Source organism: Hippocampus bargibanti, linkage group LG15 (assembly GCF_051943395.1).
Source record: "Hippocampus bargibanti isolate YZ-2025 linkage group LG15, ASM5194339v1, whole genome shotgun sequence".
Classification (NCBI taxonomy): Eukaryota; Metazoa; Chordata; class Actinopteri; order Syngnathiformes; family Syngnathidae; genus Hippocampus; species Hippocampus bargibanti.
The window spans coordinates 10,418,346-10,440,611 of NC_142748.1; the positions used below are offsets into that span (position 1 = coordinate 10,418,346).

The following is a 22,266-nucleotide window of genomic DNA, read 5'->3' on the forward strand; positions in this document are numbered from 1 at the left end:
TGCATGTTCTCCTCGGGCCCGTGTGGGTTTTCTCCAAGTCCTCCAGTTTCCTCCCACATTCCAAAAACATGCACGGCAGGCTGATTGAATACCCTAAGTTATCCTGACAAGGGTCATGGATGTGCAGAAGCCTATCCAATTGTTTTCAGGCTGCCAGTCAATCGCAGGAAATACCTCAAGATGTTTTATCTTTTCACTATCAAGAAACTAGGAAGCTAGCTAGTTAGCTAGCTGGATAGATCCTTTGAATGGTGGATGATAATAATAATAATACATTGTATTTCAAGCGCCTTTCAAAACACCCAAGGACACTAAATTCTCTTCCACCCAACATCCGTAATATTGACTCCCTCCCTATTTTCAAGGCTCACCTCAAAACCCACTTGTTTAAAATTGCTTTCAATGTATAGTTCTGTCTGCTATTTTATTAGGCCTATTATCTACTTTTGTTTGTCGTAGAACGTCACTCCTTGGTCTTCAGCTGTTCAGCAAAAGTTCTGACCTATGAGATTGGGGGGGGGGGGGGGGCTGCAATCAGGGTCGGCCTGTCAGTGTCTCCCTCACGACGGCGCAGTGACATTTAACTCAATATCCCAGAAGGATCGTGTTTCCCTACCCTCTTAGGCGACTCCCCGCACCCGGCTTCCATCTTCAAGCCGTTACATGGTGCAAGCTGGGGCAACCGTGGGGGCGCAACATGCCACGACATATTGCCAGGTCTGTGGGATTACCATGTACCACCTTAACTCCAAAAGCCAAACCCCTTACCGTCATTTATGAACACTATCTGTGTTGCCAGTTCTGAGCAAGTGTTAAGTAGCTCGTGTGTAGTTGGTGGCGCAGCTGAGCGCACAACTGGGTTACGCAATTGAAAAGCATCCCTGCTGACTTGCACAAGCAAAATGGGGACGGACAAGGAGACATGCCGAGGCGGCAACAGCGCTCACCTTGATTCCAACCTTGTTCCTTTGCAAAGTGGAACTTTCTGGCCCAAAAAAATTACACTGCCGCCAAGACTTGAGTGAAACACCTTGGGTCTAAGTGTCTCCCTGTAGACTAAAGTGGGACTGGCTGGTGGAAGAGGAACAAGGGCAAGAGGCTACCACTGAGTTAGCCCAGTTGGAACAGGATGGCCAAGTGTCACTTGTCACCTTACCGGTGCACCAGTAAGGCTCGTGAAGGTCTACTCTGAAGATGGAGGAACTTCACATCACCGACTCACATACACTAACCTTACATGATACATTTGAGTTGGACGAGAAAGTGACATACTACAACTCTACGCAGTGGGGGAAAATGAGGTTTGACCTCCTTTCCCACATAACCTGTGAATTCAGAAGAAAGAGGTCTGCACCGTGCTCCTCACAAGTTCTTCCATTTTGTGTTGGGACACTCCACAAAGCAATCAGGCGAAGGATAAAGCAGCTACGGTGTCCGGGTTAGCGAAATATGTTTTACAGCATTAACTAATCGTAATAATAGAAGTGGCAGCTGAGTTTGTGAATCCAGGATTCCTCGCCAGATATAAATAGAACAGGTGACACTGTGCCGCTGGCCATGGCACCACGGCAGCTTTACACACACTTATTACTACACTCTGAGTACAACATTTAGGAGAAAACGGCCGCCCCCTCCTGAAATCACCCCTACAAAATAAAGGTTAAGGCTGAAAGGTACTCTAACAGGTGCACTAAATGGGCTCTTCTCTACGTGTAACCTTTTGTAGAGAAGAAATTAAAAAGCAGAATATTTGGTAAGTAAGCAAACAACTCGGAAGTATTATTTAAATTATTGAGGTGCCCCTATGTTGTTTGCACCATTCCGCACACTTAAGGCTGTAATATAGAAGACACTGTGGAGCAACTTGACATGTCAGAACAAACAAAAAAAGCCTCTTTTAAAAATATTTGGCAGTAGCATTTGCATTAATTTCCATCTATCCTCTTAGCCTATAACCATTACATTTCATTAGGTGCTGGCGTCACATTATATTTAGACTAGAAGAATCTGGTTGCAGGCAGCATGTCGGATTGCGGGAGCGTAAACAAAATCCTTTTCCAGTTTTGCAGTACGGCTCGTAAAGCAAGGAAGGCGGCTGGATGGAGCGCATTCCGCGATACGTGTAGAGTATTAAAATCTGCCGTAGAGGGTGCTTAACAGTCACCGCACACTTCATTACACATACACATGGACTGTCCAATGAAATCCAAAGAGCTGTCAGTGGGATAGAAAATAGACTGTTCTTTCACCGTCCCGTTTTTTCTTTCTTCTCTAGATGGTTGCAAGACGCTCACGACTGCTCAGCGTAGGTCAACAGACAGTGGCTATGAAAACACAGCCCTGTTCTGAAGACAGATTATGAATTCAATCCACAATATCGTTCGTTTTCTAAATCAATTCAAAAGGTCATCAGGTCAAATCATGTTCACCTTCACTGTCACTTCTCACCTGATTCGTCCAAGCGTCTTGGAAAAAGGGCCTCGATGACAGCGAGATGAATGAACGCATGGAGATGGACAAGTGCCCTACAAGCAAACAGGATTGTTTTTGGGGATGCTGGCGCATAAAAATAGAATGTGTGATGTTCTCTAGAGACATACCTTTTGCCGACATATCAAGAGAGGGCACATATGTAGAAAAAAAAAATGACATTTATTGCCAGCATCTCTCTCCCTTCCAGTGTGTACATATCTGTGTCTTGAAACAATCAGATTTAAAATTCATACTGGCCCTCCATGTTCTTGACATCCATCCCCATAATTGGTTGGTCCCGGCAAATGAAGTTCCGACTAGAAAATGTTTATAGCACATGGTTATGACGGCATCGCGTAAGAATGCAAACGACGAGGACTCTGTAACTCAGATTCTCGCTTTATTGGTCAACTTGATGAAAGGCTACAAAACGAATTCACAAAAAAATCTCAAGTAATCAAATCTGTACAAACCTAAACTGTATGTTTCATCCCTCTTTTGCTTACAGCTCTGGCTCATAGGAATCTGAAAAGTTGTGTATGTGTGTGCGCATGGGCGACGTGCGTGCTCACATGCGCACTTGTGGAGATTTTACAGTAAGGCGGGAAAGGGAAAATAAAATACCCCCCCCCCCCCACTCCATGAGGACACACATTCCCCCTGCTGGCAGGGGTCTGCTGCCAATTTTCAGTCAAATCGTACAGACCCAATCCGTGGTTTCAACCTTTCCACAGGAAAAATGGCAGGAGAGAAAAAGAGAGCAAGAGAGGGACAGGGCGGGGGGTAGAAAGCTCTAATAATCTCACACAAACGCACAACTCGCCCAGCATTTTAACGCTCACTGGCAGAGGCGGCGTCCAGTCACTCCTTCAGACAATTTGTAACATTAAATGTTTTAAGAAGTACAGATAAAAAAGGGGGGTAGGGAGGCGGGAGCCCTGGGTAAAGGTTTGATTTCTGGCTGTTTGGTGAAAGAGAGGAGAGGTAGAGAGGGCAGGAAGGAAGGGGACGAGTGTCAAGGGCCCACGACTGCTGTCATTTCTTAGCTTTCCTCGGGGGGGTGACGGGGCGTCCGGAGCCCATGCCCCCGCCGTAGAATAGCTTCTTGTCTGCAGGCTTGAGAATCTGGCAAACGAGGGGTGTAAAAAAGAGCAAAGGAGCAAGTCATCCAATGATCACATCGGCCCAGACCTAGTTGCCCGTCAACTCAATTTGGTGAAGGGATCTTCTTGCTCACCTGGAACGAGCACATGAGGGTCTCGTCTACGCTCATCATGGCTCCGGCGTTGTCAAACTCCCCACAGTAGTTGGGGGCGGAAAACAGCGTGACCAGCTGCCTTTTGGCAAAGAACTCATAGCCGTCCTCGACCACCTGAAAACCAGTTCGTATTGAGCAATATGAACACCTTTTAGAACAGGAGTGTACAGAGGTGTCGTTTTCTTGCTTGACAGAACTGGAATGAAATGCCACTAGGACAGAAAGGTAGAGACGCTATGCTTCCACCTGCTGGTAGCACGGTGGACTTGATCTCCACACATTTACGTGGAGGTTGGGAAGGAGTCCAAAAGCAGAGGATGGACTCATTTAATCTGAAATAAGTCAATCCATGTGATCAAATGAAGTCTAAACATTCTGCATACGTAACATTTGGGCGAGTACTTGACGGTCGCTTATAAAGCTTTGCACATCACTTGGATTGGCTATAGATTCCTGACTGCAAAAATAATGCTCCTCAACTCACAGCTCCATGACACCAAGATGGCACCAAAGGAAATTAGCGAGTTATTTCATGCAATAAATTGTACTTTTTTTTTAATGTGGATCCAAGGACTATGACAAGACAATTATTCACGCCTGAGCCCAACCGACCTGATGGGCTCGGCAGATGAGGTCCATGTCGTGCTTGTGGAGGAACTTGGTGACCACGTCGGCGCCGAAGGTGAAGGAGACGCCGCGGTCATTCTCGCCCCAGCCCAGCACATCTTTGTCGGGGTCGGCCCACAACAGGTCGCAAAGGAGACCCTGGTCGGGCACGTCGGTGGGGCGCATGACCCTTCGCACCTGCTCCATGGACTGGAGATCCGGAGACAGTCCTGCCAGAAAGACGAACGGGGTCTTTGATGGCCAAAGGGAAGGCACGCGCGATGACGTCCGGCGAGCACACGGTTCGCTGTGTTTGCCGTCTAACGGAACGAACGGCACATGATCAGGCGGCGAGCGTGGCTTATCACAGTCGTCTGTTTACATATTCAGCAATATGTGTGTTGATGGTTGAGACAGATGATCGAGCTGCTCCAGAGCGTCTAGTTTTTGTTTTAAGACTTCAAATAGTGACCTCGTTCACGTTTTAACACAAAATGACTCCTGACTTAAGAAAGTCCAAACGTTCCAGCCGACAAAAATAAAGGGAGTGAGTGCATGCTAAATTTCCATCCCGTCAGATATAATATTGATTGCTCATTCACAATACGTATATTTTGGTGTGATCACATATTTGTTGGTTTTCGTGAAGTTTTTTTTCAAAATGCATTTACTAAAAAGCTACTTTCTTCCCATGAAAAAAATACACATCTATCATAGCCTGATGAAAAGGTTGTTTTGTTGTTTTTTTTTTCAGTCACTTGTCAAAAATCTTCATCTTTGACTTCAACATGTGATTACCGGGGCTCGAACAGGGTCCTTTGCAGTCAAACGAAACTGGTGCTTTTCAAAATAGAAAATTGCCTCGACGAGATGTCATTAAGTGTGACTCCGCAGTTATGACTTAACACAAATGACAAATGGCGGGCCTCGAAGGTCGACCGCCGGCAGTGTTGACAGTAAATAGCCAGCGGCGACCGTAGCGCGCGTGTTGTTTGTTCTTGTGAGACTACCTCCATGGCAACAGAAGATCTTCTCGTCAACAATGGCGGCGACGGGCAAACAGTTGAAACAGTCAGTGAAGGTCTTCCACAGTTTAATGTTGTACCGTCTCTTACCTGCGGACACACGCAAAAAATAAAGAAATAAACCGCTTATCTAGACGCTAATAAAATCGTCCGAGACTCGTGCTGTTGCATCACATTAATTATAAACGTAATGTGGGCCGTAAACATCAGGCAGGCTCACGTTGCTTGACGGCGCCGTGTCGCCTGGGACCACGTGTGGCTTCGACTACCTCTGATGACCCCACACCGTCAATTGAGAACAACCTTCTTGCCTCTGTGTGTATTTCATAAGTTAAATGTTGAAAACAAAAGCCGTGCTTCTCAAACTTACTACACCAAGCACAACCCAATTAAAAAAAGAAATACTCAGTTCACTTTTCCAAGTAACTCAATGGCTAAAAGTAGAAGGTGATCGCCACTTAGCTGTATTGCAGTGATTCATTTGGATCCCAGCATACCATGTTCAAGATTTTGGGGTTCTTACGCTAACATAGGAGAGGTTGTGCTTGCTCATAACAATTATGAATCAATTCCACATGCAAACTCATCTGATCAAACAGGTGCTGACAGAAATAGTCCATACCAGAATGCGTGACTGGTGACGCACACAAGTGCGTCACCATTTTTTTGTCTTTCCACATAACTCCTTTTTGTGTCTTCCAGGCGTGTGTAAACTTGACTTTACACTTGAATGAGAGCAACATTATCATTTTACATGGAAACTAAGTGTACTGTTAATATGGGGATATTTTACTTGATTGCTTTATTCCTTGTTCAACATGCTGCGATCAACTCAGCAATTCACGATGTTATTCAGTGAGATTAAAAAAAAAGTGGAGTGTACTCACACTCGTCATAGAAGCCATATATCCTGTTAATGGAGGCACACTCGTGGTTTCCCCTCAGCAGAAAGAAGTTTTCCGGGTATTTGATCTTGTAGGCCAACAACAGGCAGATGGTCTCAAGCGACTGCTTGCCCCGGTCCACGTAGTCTCCCAAGAACAGGTAGTTGCTCTCAGGTGGGAAGCCGCCGTATTCAAAAAGCCTCAGCAGGTCATAGTACTGCCCGTGAACATCCCCTTTTGGATGCAAAGATGGTCAAATGTACAGTTTAATTTCTTTTTGTTTCATGGGTTGGTTTTACAATAACGGGGAGCGACTAACAGATTCAAGCAGGCATCTTATTTACTTTTCAAATCTTTCTATTTCACGGGCAGGATCCGTAACATTACCTCCAATATATCCTGTTGTACACGAGACAGATTTAGTCGGGTACTAATAATTTCTCCAAGATGAAACACTAACTAGCAGCCGTCCCAAAATCCCCAAAACGAAAAAAGTCTGACCACAAATCTTGAGGGGCGCCTCGAGTTCAAGCAGGATTGGCTGGCTGAGGAAGATCTCCCTGGATTTGAGGCAAAGACCCCGGATTTCATTCTCTGTCAGCTGGACATTTTTGCCAGGTCTGGAGCCTTTCACTGAAAGCCAGGATAAGCAGGAGGGCGTAAACAATAAGAAAACCTCATACTCAATACATTTACAGATATGTTTTAAAAGTATAACTTATCATACGATTTGACATAATAGATGATACGATCTGTGTTGTTGAGCATGTAATAATTTACTCATGTCGTGACGCAAAACTCATTTGAAAACTCGTACTGTGTGTTTCTGTTTGTGCTAATAATTGCAGTTGTACAGTTCAGTCTTCTGTCATTTTTTTGTATATGCAATACTTTGTTTTTTTTCTGTTTCTGTTTGTTTTCTTGTTTCTGGTCTTTTCGATTCCCCTACCCCTTTCAATTTTGCTGCAGTAGATTGCAAATGTCCCCACTGTGGGACCAAAAAGGCTTTCTGAGTCAGATTCTGATTAGACTTTAGTGATTTTCGTCGTCATCTACGAGATGCCACAAATAAGTGCATTGTATTTTTATGCATTTCAAGATCGCGTCATGGGTGAGAAAATAGCACGGGAAAGTCGATTTGGGTTTTGTTAAATTAATTAGAATGTTAAATTGTTTTTGAAACATGATTGTCATTTGTTTTTGGGCAGGCAGTAACAGAATCAATTGTATTAAGCAGTAAGGATTTACTCTGTGCATCGTTCATTCGGATTGTAAACTAAGCTAAAATGGCTACCTCGGTGGAAATGATCTTACCTTCCAGCAGACGCTGAATGATGGAGTCGATGTTCAGTTTGTCGGCCTCCGCCATGGTAGCCTTCTACTTTTATTTACAAATACCTACAAGTCAACAGCGTAGTAGTAAGTGACAGCGGACTCCTTCCTGGGTGGCCGTTTTCTTTTTCTTAGCTCGGCTAATTTCGCGATAGCGCTTAATCGGCTATCGTTAGCCAGCGAGCTTGCTAACCTTGGGGAAGAATGGGCAAGCCAAACGGCCTTCTACTGGTGTCGCTCAATCTGTGAAATTCACTTCAGAAACAGAACCGAGTCAAGTATTTCTCTGAAGATATCCAAATTCAAACGGGATTGTTGTTTCTGCCGTGGCTGCTTAGCACCATGCCGTCGACAAAAAAAGACGATTGAATGAGAGATATCTTTAAAGGATGGGCGGAAGCGGCAGTCCAATATGCCGGCTTCTGATTGGTCTGTACGGTGCAAGGCGGGATAGCGGTATTCAATATTCTTGCGCATCGGTCGTTTCTCCTGTCTGTTAGCGTTTACTCACACGAAACAAATCAATAATTGAAATGCGAAGCATTCATTGAATTTGGTCGTACTCTGTGATACATTTAACCACTCAGTTACGTCGTATTTCCGAATACGTAGATGTGCATGATCAGACATCTCTTTAGCAATAAATTCTGTGTGGACGTTAACGCCATATTGGATGTGGCCTTCACCCCCTCCAAATGATTCCTAGTTTATCAAGAGAGCCATTTTCTGAGGGAAGAATCACAAAGTAACGTAATATCTGTAATGCCGTTATTAAAATATTTATAATTGCAAGGGGTCACCAAAGCACCTGAGCAGCCTCCTCCCAAAACAATTCAACAGTGGCCTATGAAACCCGCATCGCTTCACATTAATCAAGAACAATCTTAAGTACAGTAGTTAAGAAATAAGTCAAAAGTTTTCCCCTTTTTTGCACGAACCACCTCCAATATGGCGCACGACTTGGTCCTCGGCAGATCCTGAATAGGTTTGGTCTGTGGCCCATCTGTCACCGCCCAGCCATTGACTTTTGCGAGGATGACGTCACAAACCGAGGCGACTACTTTTCATTTTGTTTCTCTACCTGTCCCAAATAATTCATTGTCAAACTGACAGCGAGTGTTAAGATCATCATGAGACGAGACGCTCGTAAGCCGTCTTGAATCTACGGCATTTTTTTCGAAACGTGTGCGGAATAGCAGCGACGATGAAGCTGCTTTATAGAGATATTGAAAAAGATAACGCCGGGTGAGTGAGCTGGCTGGTAAGCTAACGTAGCTTGCAGGTGTTGCTAGCCTATTTTTATAGCTTGTGTCCACGTGCAGCTTACCAGCGCGTTTGTTGACATTTGGCGATGAAAATAACACATCTCCGTAGAGGGAAGATGTCGATTCACATGCAAAAAAACAGGCTGTTGGACGTCTCACCAGCTAGCGTATAAACTGAAGTGTAAACAAACCAAATGCTGGAGCGATTCTATATAATTTGCGTTGACTGATTCTTGCAGTCAGGTGACTCTGATTCCTGAGGAAGCAGAAGATATGTGGCACACCTACAACCTGCTGCAACAGGGGGACAGTTTGAGAGCGTCCACCATAAGGTACACCGTGCAAGCATTTGTATACTGCACATTTTGCAACGACTGGATTTGCAAGTCACAGTTAGCAATTCCAACGCTTTGCCTATTACACAGAAATATTTTCAAGTATTTTTACTGACTGTCCTTGTCAGGTGAAATACCGTGAAATAAGCCTCATCCGCAGACGTCCAAAATTGGTCATCACTCCACTGGCGTCGACCCCCGTGTCTGAGTGACAACATACAAATCAATAAATAACTTAAATCTTAATCCTTGGCATTTAGTTTGCATTGGCCAACTCCTCCCCCAGGTGAATGAAATAATCAAAACATCAAAACGTTTTATGCAAATCGAATAACTCAAGTTATTTGATTAATTGTGACAGCCTTATATCTGCAGCTGGAGTTGCGTTGGCTGCAAGGTCTGCACTGCCATTTTTTTTCTGACCCCGCAGAAAAGTCCAGACAGAGTCCACAACCGGAAGCGTGGGCAGCTCCCGAGTACGAACGACTTTGACGTTATGCGTGGAGACAATCGACTTTGACACACAAGCCTGCCAGCTCAGAGTCAAGGGCACCAACCTTGAGGAGAACCAGTATGTCAAGGTCAGCAGCATTGATTAAAATTGATGGTGGAGCACCATAGCGCAGCTTCTGACTGGAAAAGCTGCATCATATTTTTTCATGCAAAAAAAAAAGATAATTCTCTATTTTTTGTGTGTAATTTTATGGCGGTCTTCACTTATCAGATGGGGGCGTACCACACGATTGAGTTGGAGCTAAACAGGAAGTTCACGCTTGCTAAAAAGAGCTGGGACAGTGTTGTGTTAGCCAGAATCGGTAGGTGGCACCTGCGTGTTATCCATGTTGAAAATGGAACTGTGGCACAATAACGGCTCATCGACCGTCGTGTGGACCGCGCCGCAGACGAGGCATGCGACCCCACGCAGAAGGCGGATGTGGCCGCGGTGGTGATGCAGGAGGGTTTGGCCAACCTGATGCTGGTGACCCCCGCCATGACACTTTTGCGGGCCAAAGTGGAGCTTACCATTCCTCGCAAGCGGAGAGGAAGTTGCACCCAGCACGAAAAGGTGCATGTCTATTGCAGTTTTTTTTTCAAATGCACGCATTATATGGTATCTCCTTATCTTCTCGCAGGCTCTGGAAAGGTTCTACGAAGCTGTCATGCAGGCCATACTTCGCCATGTTAATTTTGATGGTGAGACTTGACTTCCGTTTCAAACATTAGTTCCAAGTGCATTTTAGCTTCATCCTTGTAAATGGCGTACATTGTGCTATTCCAATCTAAACATGGTTGCTATTTTTTCCTCAGTGGTGAAATGCATCCTGGTAGCCAGTCCGGGTTTCGTCAAGGACCAGTTTATGACATATCTCTTTAAAGAGGCTGTGCGACAGGACAACAAGCTGCTGCTGGAGAACCGGTCCAAGTTCATGATGGTCCACTCATCGTCCGGTCACAAGTATTCACTCAAAGGTGAAAAGAATCTGTGACGGCTCAATGTGCATTGGTGTATTATACTGCCCCCACGTGGCTGCAATCGTGCTTGTTGTTTTGCAGAAATTCTCTCAGACCCAACAGTGACAAATAGGCTGTCAGATACCAAGGTGACCGTTCTTTTTTTTTCCAATAATACGGACGACACCGGGTGAAGATTAAACAAATAAATGGAGATTCTTCTCATTCCAGGCCACTGGAGAAGTGAAAGCCCTGGAGGACTTCTACAAAATGCTCCAACATGAACCCGATAGAGCTTTTTATGGGTAAGCGTGAATAGATCGTTTTCTTTTTGATCGTTATTGTGTTTAGGGACGAATTTACATCCTCACAGACTCGCTCATGTGGAACGGGCTGCCGATGGTCTCGCTGTTGACACGCTATTGGTTAGCGATAAGCTTTTCAGGTAAATAACACACTGGCCAAAATTCCACACAGTAAAATAGGGATCATCTTATCTTGATTTACTCACAAATGTAGCCAGTGTGATTTCTGTGCTCATTGCTCGTAATGGCGTCCCGCAGGCACCAGGACGTGCCCACTCGGGCGCGCTACGTTCGCCTGGTGGACAAAGTGAGAGACAGCGGCGGCACTGTCAGGTAAACCTGAAAAATAGGAAGTATGCATTTGAGATGATTAGTTTTTTTTTATGTATCTTTTCTCCCCTTCTACACACATGCAGAATATTCTCAAGCCTTCACGTCTCTGGTGAACGTAAGTTGAATTCACGAGCCACAAAATGATATGCATGCACAAGCAGGCCTGAATTTAATTTTGATTGACATATTGTGCCAAACGGGAAAAGATGTCGTCTCAAGGCAGTTGAAATGGGAAATTAGGAATTAATCCCGCACATGTTTCGCAAATGCGTGACTGTTTGACAGATGGATGCAAGGGATGGAAAAACGTTTTAAGTGGATGCGTTGTCAGCAAAATCCAATCAAGTGTCAGCTGTTTTACTTTTGTTTAGAACTGACTCAACTGAGTGGAGTGGCAGCCATCTTGAGGTTTCCCATTGCAGACGTTTCAGAAGGCGAAGATGACAGCAGCTCAGAAGATGACTGAGTGGAAACATATGGCTGATTAAAGAAAATAAAACAGACCACCTGCTTGTTTTTTTTTTACCACCATATATAATTCATTCCCACCCTCCCAAAGTACACCAAGAAAATGTGCAAAAATATACTTTATTTTGCCTTTTCTTAAATATATTGCTACATTTCAAAAATCTACTGTACAAATCCAGCTATATATATTTTTTTACATGTGAATTCCACTGCTGATATGATAGATTTCCCCATCAGTGCCAGCAGAGCTAAAGTGCATATTTTAAAACTTTTTTTAATCCATACATTCTCTTAAAGACTCATGTTTGGCCTAGGCCACAATCATCTTAATTATATACAACAAAATCTGAGTTATGGGTGTTTTAAAATTGAATTAACAGCATGTTTGTCAATGGATGGGCACTAATAATAATAATAATAATACATTTCATTTCTTGAGAGTTTTGAAAGGCGCGCCTTTCAAAACTCTCAAGGTCACTTTACAGTCAAGGATACATTTTTCTCGGTGAGCAGCGGCAGCGACACACTCAAATGGATACAAAGCTAGCCAGCTAGCTAATATATAGCTAAAAGAATCTTTAATATTCTCACCAATCATGCCAAAAATGATCAGATTCTCCTCAATTAGTACTGAGGGGTTGATCTTGATTCTTCATGCTGCTGACTCAAAATCAAATCTAGCAACCCGGCTAGTTTCAATCGATTGGGTGGGGGTTCACTCTGCGGGACACTGATAGTTCTTGACCCAAATCAGATCCTCCAGCGTTCCCCAGTGGAGGTAAACGATGGAACAGATCACCATGACGTGCATGATCTGGTGACTATTGCCCCAGTTGTCAAAGAGCCCCGGGATGAAGCGTTCGGGGATCTGGATCACGTTGACGAGGCCTCCCAGCACAGCCAAAGTGTCCATGATAACGAAGAGTCGCAGCGAGTCGGGGCTACCCGCCCCGTCGCCATACACACGGAACAGGAAGAGGCTGAAGCGGAACATCACCTGCCACACGAAGGCCCGCAAGCGCAGGACGTTAGTGCGAGCCGTGGTGGCGCAGTAGATGCCGTACGCGGACAGGAAGATGTAAACCAGTATGGCGGCCTGTTGCGCAGTCGGGAAGCAAAGCAGTGTGACGTGGATGATGGGGAGTGCGCCTGCGGACAAGAAAGGGTGAGTCACGAGATTCAGACATAGCACTACTGAAGGCCTAGGAGTGAAATTCACAAATTGCTTGGACAGCGCGATTCCGTTTCATTTTGCACTTGCAGCTGTTTTATTTATTGTCTTGAGATTTAAACAAGGTGTCAAAGACGCACCTAGCGTGTTCACCAAACACACGCCAAACATATCCAGAGAGAGCAGAGTGTCGTAGACGTGCTCCCCGCCGACGTGGTTCATGAACACGTGGTAGAGAACCGAGCCCACCGTGGGGCTGAGGCAAGCCAGGTAGTGGACCACACCGATCCAGATGCTATCCACCTCCCTCCAGGGGATGCTGAAGGGTAGGAGCACCAAAAACAGCAAGAAGGGGATACCTGGGGAGACCAGAAACGTTTTAGCAGTGGAACTCAGAGTTTCCTACCACTTGATTCATAATTGTCCTTCCCCAAAATATGGATCTGCTCTTCAACTTGACTGAGTACCGTGATCATCTGTTAAAGACCCAGTTAGCAGAGGGATATTTCCAGGGCAGGGATCCCCTGGGCAGATTACAGCTAATCCCATATCCTCATTACACACTCCTGTCACGTCAGCTTTGAAAAGTAGCCAGAAGTGAGAGTACAACAGACATCCGCGACTTTGTACGATGCCACCTGGAAGACCTTGCGGCTTGTCCAAGGATAGTACAGTATTAGCGCAGTCTGTTCAAACACGTTAAGAACAACAACAAAAAGTCACTTACCATGACTGTAGATATTGCCCAGCTCATTGTGCATATAGAAGAGACTCCGCATACACTCGTGGGCAGTGGACACGGGACGGTAGCCCGTCAAGACATATTTGTTGAACTGAAGATGCAAAGGAGTTTTAGTGAAGTCCAAGAGCCGCGGACTGGGGCCGACCATCCTGACCACTCGTCCGTAGGGCCGGGCATCCTACGCCGGGCCTCGCCACGGCCCACCGCAAGCCATCCAGCAGCTCAGGTGGAAGGACGGCAGGGAAGAGCGCCCCGTCGTTCCATCGGGCTGGAGTCGCACACTCGCGGCCAATCAGTGGACGCTTCTTATTCTTAAGGCTAAAGCTGCGCTAATCCTCAACAAAAAGGCCACGTGCGATTGGAGCCAGCTCTTGTTTTAGCAACCAAGTCCAAACCTTAACGTCATTGGAATTTATTTTTATTTTCGACAAATTGAACAAATGGCAAAAAACGATGGCGTGTTTAGCGTGTGCTTTAGGGATTTATGGGGCACAGCTGACTGATTTAAGTACACTAAACTACAGGTAACATCCGACTTACAACCAAGTTGCGTTCTGAGCAAACGGTCGCAAGTCAAAATGGTCGTCACTCGAAATCCATTCAAAATGTTGGAGGCTAAATGGCTCGTAAACTCCTCCCTCTGGTGCCATCACGCCGTTGATTGCTGTGCGAGAGTGAGATGCTGGCTGGCTGGCCAAAATTGTCGTACACGTTGCGCGTCGTACAGTTGCGCGTCGTACAGTTGCGCGTTGCGGTGCCAGGCGTAGAATTAAAATAAAAAAAAAAAGGGTTTGGAGGTCGTGGTCGTCAGTACGGGTGGTCATAAGTTGGATGTTACCTGTATTTCTTTGCTTGTACAGTGAACAAATAAGGGCAGAATATAAAGCTGTTGCCAAGAGGTATATTTTAATAAAAATATACACAACATGGCAACTCAATCCATTACAAAAAGTGAAACAATAAAAAGATGTAAATATACCTATTATACAATCTGAAAGTGATGACAATTATCATACAATGACACAAAGGAAGGAAGTGATGTCAGCAAGTGTTAACCTGTGTGGGAGAAAACAGATTCATCTTTTTGTTTTTAAGATTTAGAAGTCGAGTCTTACCTTGGTAGCCGCCATTCCCAAAGAAACCATTCAAGTCATATTTTCCATTCTTTGACCCTGAAGCCAAGTGTCAAAAAGTATGATTATTATTATTTTTGTAACCAATTGAATGTGTGTATCTTGCCTTGAGTGTGAAATTGCAGTTTGAGGCGCTGTTGGGGCACATGCGACGGGTCGCCGGGCTGTTCCGACCCCCGGGCTGCCTCCAAATTGAAGGTGCCCGTGAGGTCAGACGAGAGGTCATCTGTTCGCGCTGGCGTAAAGACGGAGTCCGGCGGCGAGGGAGTGGGTGCCGCAGGAAGTGAAATGACTGGAGAGAAGGAGGGGTGAAAGGGATTTTTATATTGTCTTTTAAAATTAAGTAGAGAAACTTGATGTGGTACCTTGTGGTTGCAGTTTGCTTCCACTTATGTAACCCACATTTTCTGAAAGTCAAAAAAAAAACTGGGTGAGTGCACGTGTCCCCTCCCAAAAAATACTGCAATTTTCTGAAATTAATAGAGCCATGATACACCTTGCTTATTGCCATGGTGACTTGCAACCAGTTCCCACCTACCATATTTATTATTCACATTGCCCTCGCCAGCTTGTGACATATTTGGATCGCCCCCCACTGCGGAAAAAAAACATTTTCTTTTTAAATCAACATTAAATGACATCTGTACAAAAATCAAAAAACAGTTTCTCGAGTGGCGTTCGTACCATTGCCGATTTCAGCTCCCCCTTGTTGCGATTCGAAAAGTGAACCTGTTTAAGATCAAGAAAAATCCTGTCACGGCCACTTTTCCTTTAAGTTGCACATCCAGATCAACAAAGTTTTCCTTAAATTCCTGCTGCTGCACGAAAGAGATTCTCTACTCTACCTGATTGGCGTTCAGAAGCAGCTTCCAGAGGCGGACTCTGGTGACGCGGCAGATGATCCACTAAAGAGACACATTGAATAAATCAACAAATGACCTTAAGAATCAATTGTCAAAAATGATAGAACCAAAACAAACCATGTTTTCCAGCAGGCTTCTCTTCACCTTGTGACCCATAGGAACCCTCAACACCACCTTGGCAATCATTAAAACACATTTCAAATTAAAATACACCAGCAAAAGTGCTATTTTGAAGGCTCTCACCATAGTTTAGGTTTGGTCCAAATCCAAGAGGATTTGAGTGATAAGGTGAAGCCGCATGACCTGGAATGTAATACATATAAGTTAGCTACATCAAAATAATTTAGCAGCTAATTTCCTTGATTGGATGCTAAACGTTTTCACCATATTGTCCGCCGCCATCAGGTGACTCGAGCCGAGGGCCAAACCCAACAGGTTGAACTTTGTGAGGCATTCTTCCATAACCTGCGCAGGGGAACAGCCAGCAGGATATTTAAAGAAAGTCTTTTTTTTGTTTTTGTCCGTGTGGACTCACCGTATTTGCCAGGCAGGTGTCCATTACTGCCGATACCAAGGAGGTGACCTAAATTGGAGATGCCGCCATACCCTGACCAGAGAGGACACCGTTTTTGGATCCAATGAGTCTTTTGTAACGTATTTAGCATATTGTCCAGCTGCAACGCCATTTCACCACGCCCTCAATAATGATCTCAACTATCAATTTCCACCACATCTGTTTTCCAATCAGCTCAAATAATGCACATTTAAAATTTCAGAATTACCCGCGCCATTCTTGGCCATCTGATGGCCGCCACCAAACTGCAAGCCGCCAATGCCTGGAGCAACAGAAGAATTTATTGACAAACCAAAACTTTGTTTAAAAAAGGGGGAAAAACAGATTTGAGATGACCAGGATGGGGAAAACCTCACCATATTTAGCATTTGCTGTCTGAGGGTCCATCACCGGCTGACCACCGTAAGGTAAACCCTCCATTCCTGGGGGTCATTGTGTTGTTGTTAGTTTTTCCCCCGTCTTGATTATAACACCCCAATTTTCCCCTTCAAAAAAAAGATACAACATACCAGCGTACACCGGGCCTTGTTGACCATTTGGACTGAGTCCGGCTGGTTGTGGCTCAGGCCGATTTGCACCTGCTGAAATTAATATTTCAGTGAATATCAACGAAGACAAATGAAACCACTAAAAAGCCAGAACAATAATAAATTAGTCCAAGATGAACTTGTTTAGCTTTTTTTGTGCTTAATTCAGCATCATCTTACCGTCAACTCCGCCTGGAGCGCCATTGTAAGGCAGCTGCACAGCGCCACCTGCAAATTCAGCATTGAATAACTAAATACGTAACTCATGAAATTCTCCAAAGTGATATGTGATTCGGACCCAAATTCCCTCACCTGATTTCGCATCCATTGTTGGAACACCGTGACCAAGATCTGGAAAAAAGTTTCAATCAATACCATTCATATACATTTGTTTAATAACAAACACTTCATTTTGACAGGTGAGCTGTCGCATATTCCCGCTGGTAGAGTGAAATGAACGGCATTGCTCCTTCTAACTCAGTGAATTATTTGAAGATATTACATACGAGCATAGTTGGGTGGCACACCGGCGACATCGCCATTTGGATAGCCTTGGAGAGGGGAAACAGACATTCATGCATTTAACTCATCTACCGCAATCCTCAAATTTCGAAAGGTGTATTGAATGTTTATATAGTCCCAAAACTCAATATTCTCTGGGTCCTGCAATTTTACGTGAAAATGACAAAAACCCTGCCACTGGAATGGACACATTTTTGCGCATCGTCTGGCAGTGAATGAGTTAAGATATCAAATTTACGTTTATGAACAACACACAAACACAGTATAGTGATACCTCAGCTTACGAACGCTTTAGTTCACCAACTTTTTGCCTTATGAACATTAAATTCGCGAGAATATAATATTGGCATACGAACTAGTTTTCGGCAAACGAACCAACTCACTCGGATATCATCAAGAGGCAACCTGGAACTTCGTCATCCATTGACAACAACCATCAATAAGGTAAATAAAACGACTTTATTATACAGTACAGTTTATTTATTGAATTACAATACAAAAGCACATTTATCGTACATAAAATAAGGTATGTTTTGTGTTGTTTTAAGGCTTATTTAGTAGAAAATTAAGTTTTATGGGGACCTGGGAACGGATTATTCTCATTTTAAATGGTTTCTTATGGGGAAATAAATGTTTGGCAGATGAACTTTTTGCTTTACACACACTTTCTGGGAATCAATTAAGTTGGAAAGCTGAGGTATGACTGTATTCTGTACGTCTGTAACATTTTTGACAATTGTTTAAAAAGGTTCATTTCAAATCTTGACCTTGATAAGAGCTTCCCTTGGTATTGTCAGCTCCTCCAAGGTTGACTCCTGGGGTGTAAACTGAGGAAACGCAAAGAAAACATTAAACCATGGTGAATAGAAGTGTCTGAAATAGCATCGGGAATAGCGTACTCACTTGGTTGTTGGGGGTTTCCTGCGTTTGGATATCCAAGGGCTAAGTACGTGTACAGAAGTATGAATGAGTTGCCACATTTGTCATCATTGTTTTGTTTTGTTTTGCTAAGTCGATTTTACCTGCTCCATATCCATTATTCAGTCCGGCGTAGCCTGCGGGTCCAGAAACTTTCCAAAACACATGCAGATTTGAATATGCTTTGTCAATTTAAGAGTCATAAAAATGTGATTTACCTGAATTGGCGCCCAATCTGTTTGGACCAGCTGCTCCGTAACCTGATGGAGTACAATGATTGGCTTAGAACACAGCCTTGCAAGTTTCATGAGCCGATGCGAAAGAAAGCAGTCATGAGTACACAAATACCTTTGGTGTAGCTGCCCGCTGACACGCCAGCTCCTATCCAATCAGATCAATTTTCATGTTTAAAACAAAGCATTTTCACCCCCAAATGCTAAAACGCATCGCTAGGTTAGTCCTACTCCACATCTTTATTTGCATAGTTTTTACCTGGTCTAGGTATTTTCATCCACTGTCCATTTGAACCCCCTGGGCCGCAGTCTACAAGAAAAGTGCATTTATCTTAAAAAAAAAAAAAAACAGAAAAAAGATTGACATTAGCCAACAAATGCACATTGCTCTCCACAAGCTACACGACCAAGGTGAGTTGCATGTATAATTTTACCAGGTTTGCCCGCTTGAGATCCAGGTCCACTGGATACTGAAGCCTCTAAAATTCAGGAATGAACCAGAGCGTTAGTCTTTGTATAACATCATAGATGCAAATAAACGCCTTTGACCAACTTCCGCATTCGACTTCCGATTGAAACTAAACTAGAGCGTTTTGACAGTCACGCATAAACGTTTGACACCTTTGACCTTTTGCCTTTCAATTGCTTCCTGAGTCGTGCAGATTATGGGCTTCCTTCTCAAGGGTGATTCACAACTTTGTCAGACGAGTACAGGTTTGCTTGCAACAAAATGGTGGACATTTGGAACACATCTTGGGAAAGCCATAAATTGAGTAAAAATGGACAGAAATAGCTGAAACTCTGGTGAATTGTCTTCCATAAACTGAATAATGTGTGGTTATAATTTGAAATTAATAGCTTTTTAATCAAAGCCACCATTGACATTTTCATGGGTATGCATCTTTTTGGGTCACCCTGTATATCTTCGAGAGTTTCTTGGTCCTTGCCTTGGAGAGGAGCGACAGGTCTTCCACCTGCAGGGTTGTTGTGCGAGCCTGCCTCATTCGAAGGGGGCGTCAGATTTTTGTCCAGCGGCCTCATCCCAGGAGAAGATTCAGGACCAAACTCGCGCTTTTGAGGAACATACGCCTGCCCAGCCTGCGGTTGCATGAAGTTGTTCCCTTGCGGCACAGGCAGTTTCTGGCATTGGTCTTTGGTGACAAGAACGAGACGCCCGCTGGTGGGATCAGGTGCCGATAAAGCGTCACCTTCCATGATTGGTCGCTGCGGTGAAGCACCCTCCCGAAGTGCTGAGCTTGGTTGCCGAGGTGACAGGACATCACCTTTAAGACCTTTGCCGTTTGAGGCGCCTGGCATCAGTTGATTTCCCACTCCTCCGAGCGCTGCACCGTTTCCAGGTCCTGAGGTAAACCGGAAGGGCAAAGTCAGATGTTGCAAGGAGCAGCGATTTTCCCTTCACATTCATAAGATGTTACCATTGGGTTTGTTTGCGTATCCTTTTGTGCCACCAGCTCCATAACCTTAAAAGCAAATAATCGTGAATGCACCATTCCTGAACGGTCGGCATCACAGATAAGTGTAATCCACTACCATTAGCTTTGGCTCCATTGGGAACAAATCCACCCGCATAACCTTGATTTAAAACACAAAATAAAAAGGGTGGGCGTCCACATGGAGATTATACTTATTGGTACACACTTTCATAATGTTTTTAGAAACGACAATACCTCCTCCGTTTACGCCGTATCCTGAAAAACAATGACATTTACTCATAGCTATACTTGCATTGAGCATGCATTTTGAAAGAAAAATGGAAGACTCACCGGTGGGCTTCACACCACGACTCCCCTGCGCAATATTACCATATTCTGGGGAAGGGGCGTGGGGGGGGGGGGTGCAAGTAAGATCACAGATCAATAACTACGGTTTTTCTTGAAGCAAACATGCACACATTTGGAATGCGGGAAGAAAAGCGTAAAAAAAACTGGGTTTTACAGGATACTATGTACCCATAACCTCAGAATCAACCACAAAACAAAAACCCATCATGCAGAAAATATCATTATTAATAATAATATATTTATTCCCAATTTTGTCTCAACCGTAAAGATGCGGCAACCTGATCTGGGTCCTTTGATTCCGCCATTTCCATATCGAGGGCCCAAGCTCATTCCAGCATTGCCTTGACCACCGGCATAGCCTAAGAATACACACAAATATATAATCTTCATATCAGTATCTGGTCGGGGACGTTTCCGAAGACATGACTGACTCACCACCGATTGGTTGCGGACCATAACCGTGATATTGCCCACCCTTGCCCTGGTTCCTGGCAAGCTGCGGCGACCCCTGACCAGCTCCTTAGTGACGATTACAAGTAAAACGCTGACCCGAAAAGAAAACTCCGGAGGTGTGTTCACCTGCTCCATAGTACGCTTGGCCGTATCCTTTCACCGGTTTACGTCCAGCAACCGCCAAGCCTGTGAAGGATAAGTCGTGCAAAAGATATTAAATATGCCAGCCTTAAAATAGGCTTCGCTTTGCCGAAGTTTACCGTTGTTTGCAGCGCCATTTGGTCGACCAGGTTTTGCTCCATATCCTAATAAAGAATAAGACCAGTTATGTGGAGCATGGAGAACCGCTTTTGCCTGTAACATTTTGATCTTATAGTTTGAACAATAACTTTTAAACCCCAATAAAACGTATGAATCTAAATAATTCATAAACGCGTTGTTGGTTGACGCAAGATAGTTGTGTTAATGCCAAATTAAAATAGGTTTTGCTCAACTTCCGGGACATATTTTGAATATTTTGCTCACATTCCAAACAGGAACCTTCGCTTACCGTAACCTTGATTGGCAAGTCCGCTGTACGCATGACCTGCAAGGAGTACAAATATATTTTCTTTTCGCAAAACTGTACAGTGAGAAGGAAAGTATTTTGATTTGGGCTTTTCCCTTCAAGGGGTCGCCACAGCGAATCAGTATCCTCCATCTTCAGAGGTTTGATTCGCACGTTTGTTTTGGCCAAGCTTTTACGTCCGATGCCCTTTCGGACACAACCCTGTATTTATCTGGGCTTGAGACCGGCACAAGAAGACACTGGCTGATGGAAACAGAACAAGCTTAGTGGAATTATGACCAAAAACCTCTATTTTGGTCTCATCTGACCACAAAACGTTCTCCCATGACTCCTCTGTAACAGCAAGTATACATCATCACGTCTTAGGCCAACTCACCGTTGGGCTTGAGTCCATTTCCAGCGAGCGCTCCAGTTGCACGACCATACCCTGAGAGAACTTGAAACATGATTTATTTACTCCAAACACCATCAATTGCTCAAATCCAAGTACGCACCTTTCAATGCGCCTTTGTTTATAGTTTGGGGGCCAGCAGCAAGACCTCCATAACCTTGAGACATCAAGTTTTCATGACTATGACAGAAGGCGGGTGGCAAAATCTCCCCTCTTCATTATCATCATCATATATAATGACCATTGCCTTTATTTCCTCGTCCAACAAATGCGCCGAGGGGAGCTCCATAGCCTGCAATCACATTTTTTTACATCAAAACCTTTGTAGGAGAGCTTCTACAGATGGAATGTTGAAGGGATGCGTACCGTTGCCTTTCATTGGGTTTTGGTTGGTGGGCCCGGAATGGCGACCATAGCCTGCAACATGACATGCATTTTTTGACCAAGTTATTTTTTTTTTAAAGTCCCACTGTGGTTGGATGAAACTGCAAATGTCACTAGTTTCTACCTGAGTGTTTCAGTAAAGTGCATTTATATATTGAATATAAGGTTGTTTATTACCTTGTGGCCACATTCCTTGAAATCGTCCTGCACCATAACCTTAAAAGTATGTCGCTTATTTAAAGCAAGGCCA

The 22,266-nt window shown here is 44.3% G+C and overlaps 4 protein-coding genes across 4 annotated transcripts; 1 reads left to right on the forward strand and 3 right to left on the reverse strand.

Moving 5' to 3' along the window:
- Positions 1-2,855: 2,855 nt before the first annotated feature.
- LOC148887768 (serine/threonine-protein phosphatase PP1-gamma catalytic subunit B-like) lies at positions 2,856-7,968 on the reverse strand. The gene is made up of 8 exons (XM_089015302.1): positions 7,771-7,968; positions 7,560-7,643; positions 6,747-6,878; positions 6,249-6,479; positions 5,347-5,451; positions 4,343-4,566; positions 3,710-3,844; positions 2,856-3,597 (listed from the first exon to the last, which is right to left on the reverse strand). The coding sequence occupies exons 2-8, from the start codon at positions 7,612-7,614 to the stop codon at positions 3,508-3,510; spliced, it is 972 nt and encodes a 323-aa protein (XP_088871428.1). The 5' UTR covers positions 7,615-7,643; positions 7,771-7,968; the 3' UTR covers positions 2,856-3,507.
- Positions 7,969-8,596: 628 nt separating this feature from the next.
- pelo (pelota mRNA surveillance and ribosome rescue factor) lies at positions 8,597-11,770 on the forward strand. The gene is made up of 13 exons (XM_089015301.1): positions 8,597-8,822; positions 9,082-9,174; positions 9,608-9,758; positions 9,902-9,992; positions 10,080-10,243; positions 10,311-10,371; positions 10,486-10,647; positions 10,732-10,778; positions 10,861-10,934; positions 11,003-11,074; positions 11,193-11,267; positions 11,351-11,382; positions 11,639-11,770. Exons 1-13 carry the CDS (start codon positions 8,782-8,784, stop codon positions 11,731-11,733), a joined length of 1,158 nt encoding a protein of 385 aa, XP_088871427.1. The 5' UTR covers positions 8,597-8,781; the 3' UTR covers positions 11,734-11,770.
- Positions 11,771-11,849: 79 nt separating this feature from the next.
- Positions 11,850-13,921, reverse strand: paqr4b (progestin and adipoQ receptor family member IVb). The gene is made up of 3 exons (XM_089015361.1): positions 13,634-13,921; positions 13,047-13,265; positions 11,850-12,884 (listed from the first exon to the last, which is right to left on the reverse strand). The coding sequence occupies exons 1-3, from the start codon at positions 13,794-13,796 to the stop codon at positions 12,451-12,453; spliced, it is 816 nt and encodes a 271-aa protein (XP_088871487.1). The 5' UTR covers positions 13,797-13,921; the 3' UTR covers positions 11,850-12,450.
- A 33-nt stretch (positions 13,922-13,954) lies between these two features.
- Positions 13,955-22,229, reverse strand: cmn (calymmin). Its single transcript, XM_089015360.1, has 40 exons — positions 22,194-22,229; positions 21,999-22,049; positions 21,874-21,924; positions 21,736-21,789; positions 21,618-21,668; positions 21,224-21,259; positions 20,934-20,978; positions 20,800-20,859; positions 20,656-20,739; positions 20,499-20,579; positions 20,203-20,247; positions 20,107-20,127; positions 19,970-20,011; positions 19,855-19,899; positions 19,627-19,779; positions 19,366-19,539; positions 18,853-18,897; positions 18,678-18,728; positions 18,534-18,566; positions 18,404-18,445; positions 18,290-18,337; positions 18,171-18,209; positions 18,035-18,094; positions 17,252-17,296; positions 17,058-17,096; positions 16,926-16,973; positions 16,728-16,799; positions 16,575-16,640; positions 16,427-16,480; positions 16,180-16,251; positions 16,029-16,109; positions 15,888-15,947; positions 15,762-15,818; positions 15,627-15,686; positions 15,466-15,510; positions 15,320-15,376; positions 15,147-15,188; positions 14,888-15,073; positions 14,764-14,820; positions 13,955-14,704 (listed from the first exon to the last, which is right to left on the reverse strand). Exons 1-40 carry the CDS (start codon positions 22,204-22,206, stop codon positions 14,700-14,702), a joined length of 2,370 nt encoding a protein of 789 aa, XP_088871486.1. The 5' UTR covers positions 22,207-22,229; the 3' UTR covers positions 13,955-14,699.
- Positions 22,230-22,266: the final 37 nt, after the last annotated feature.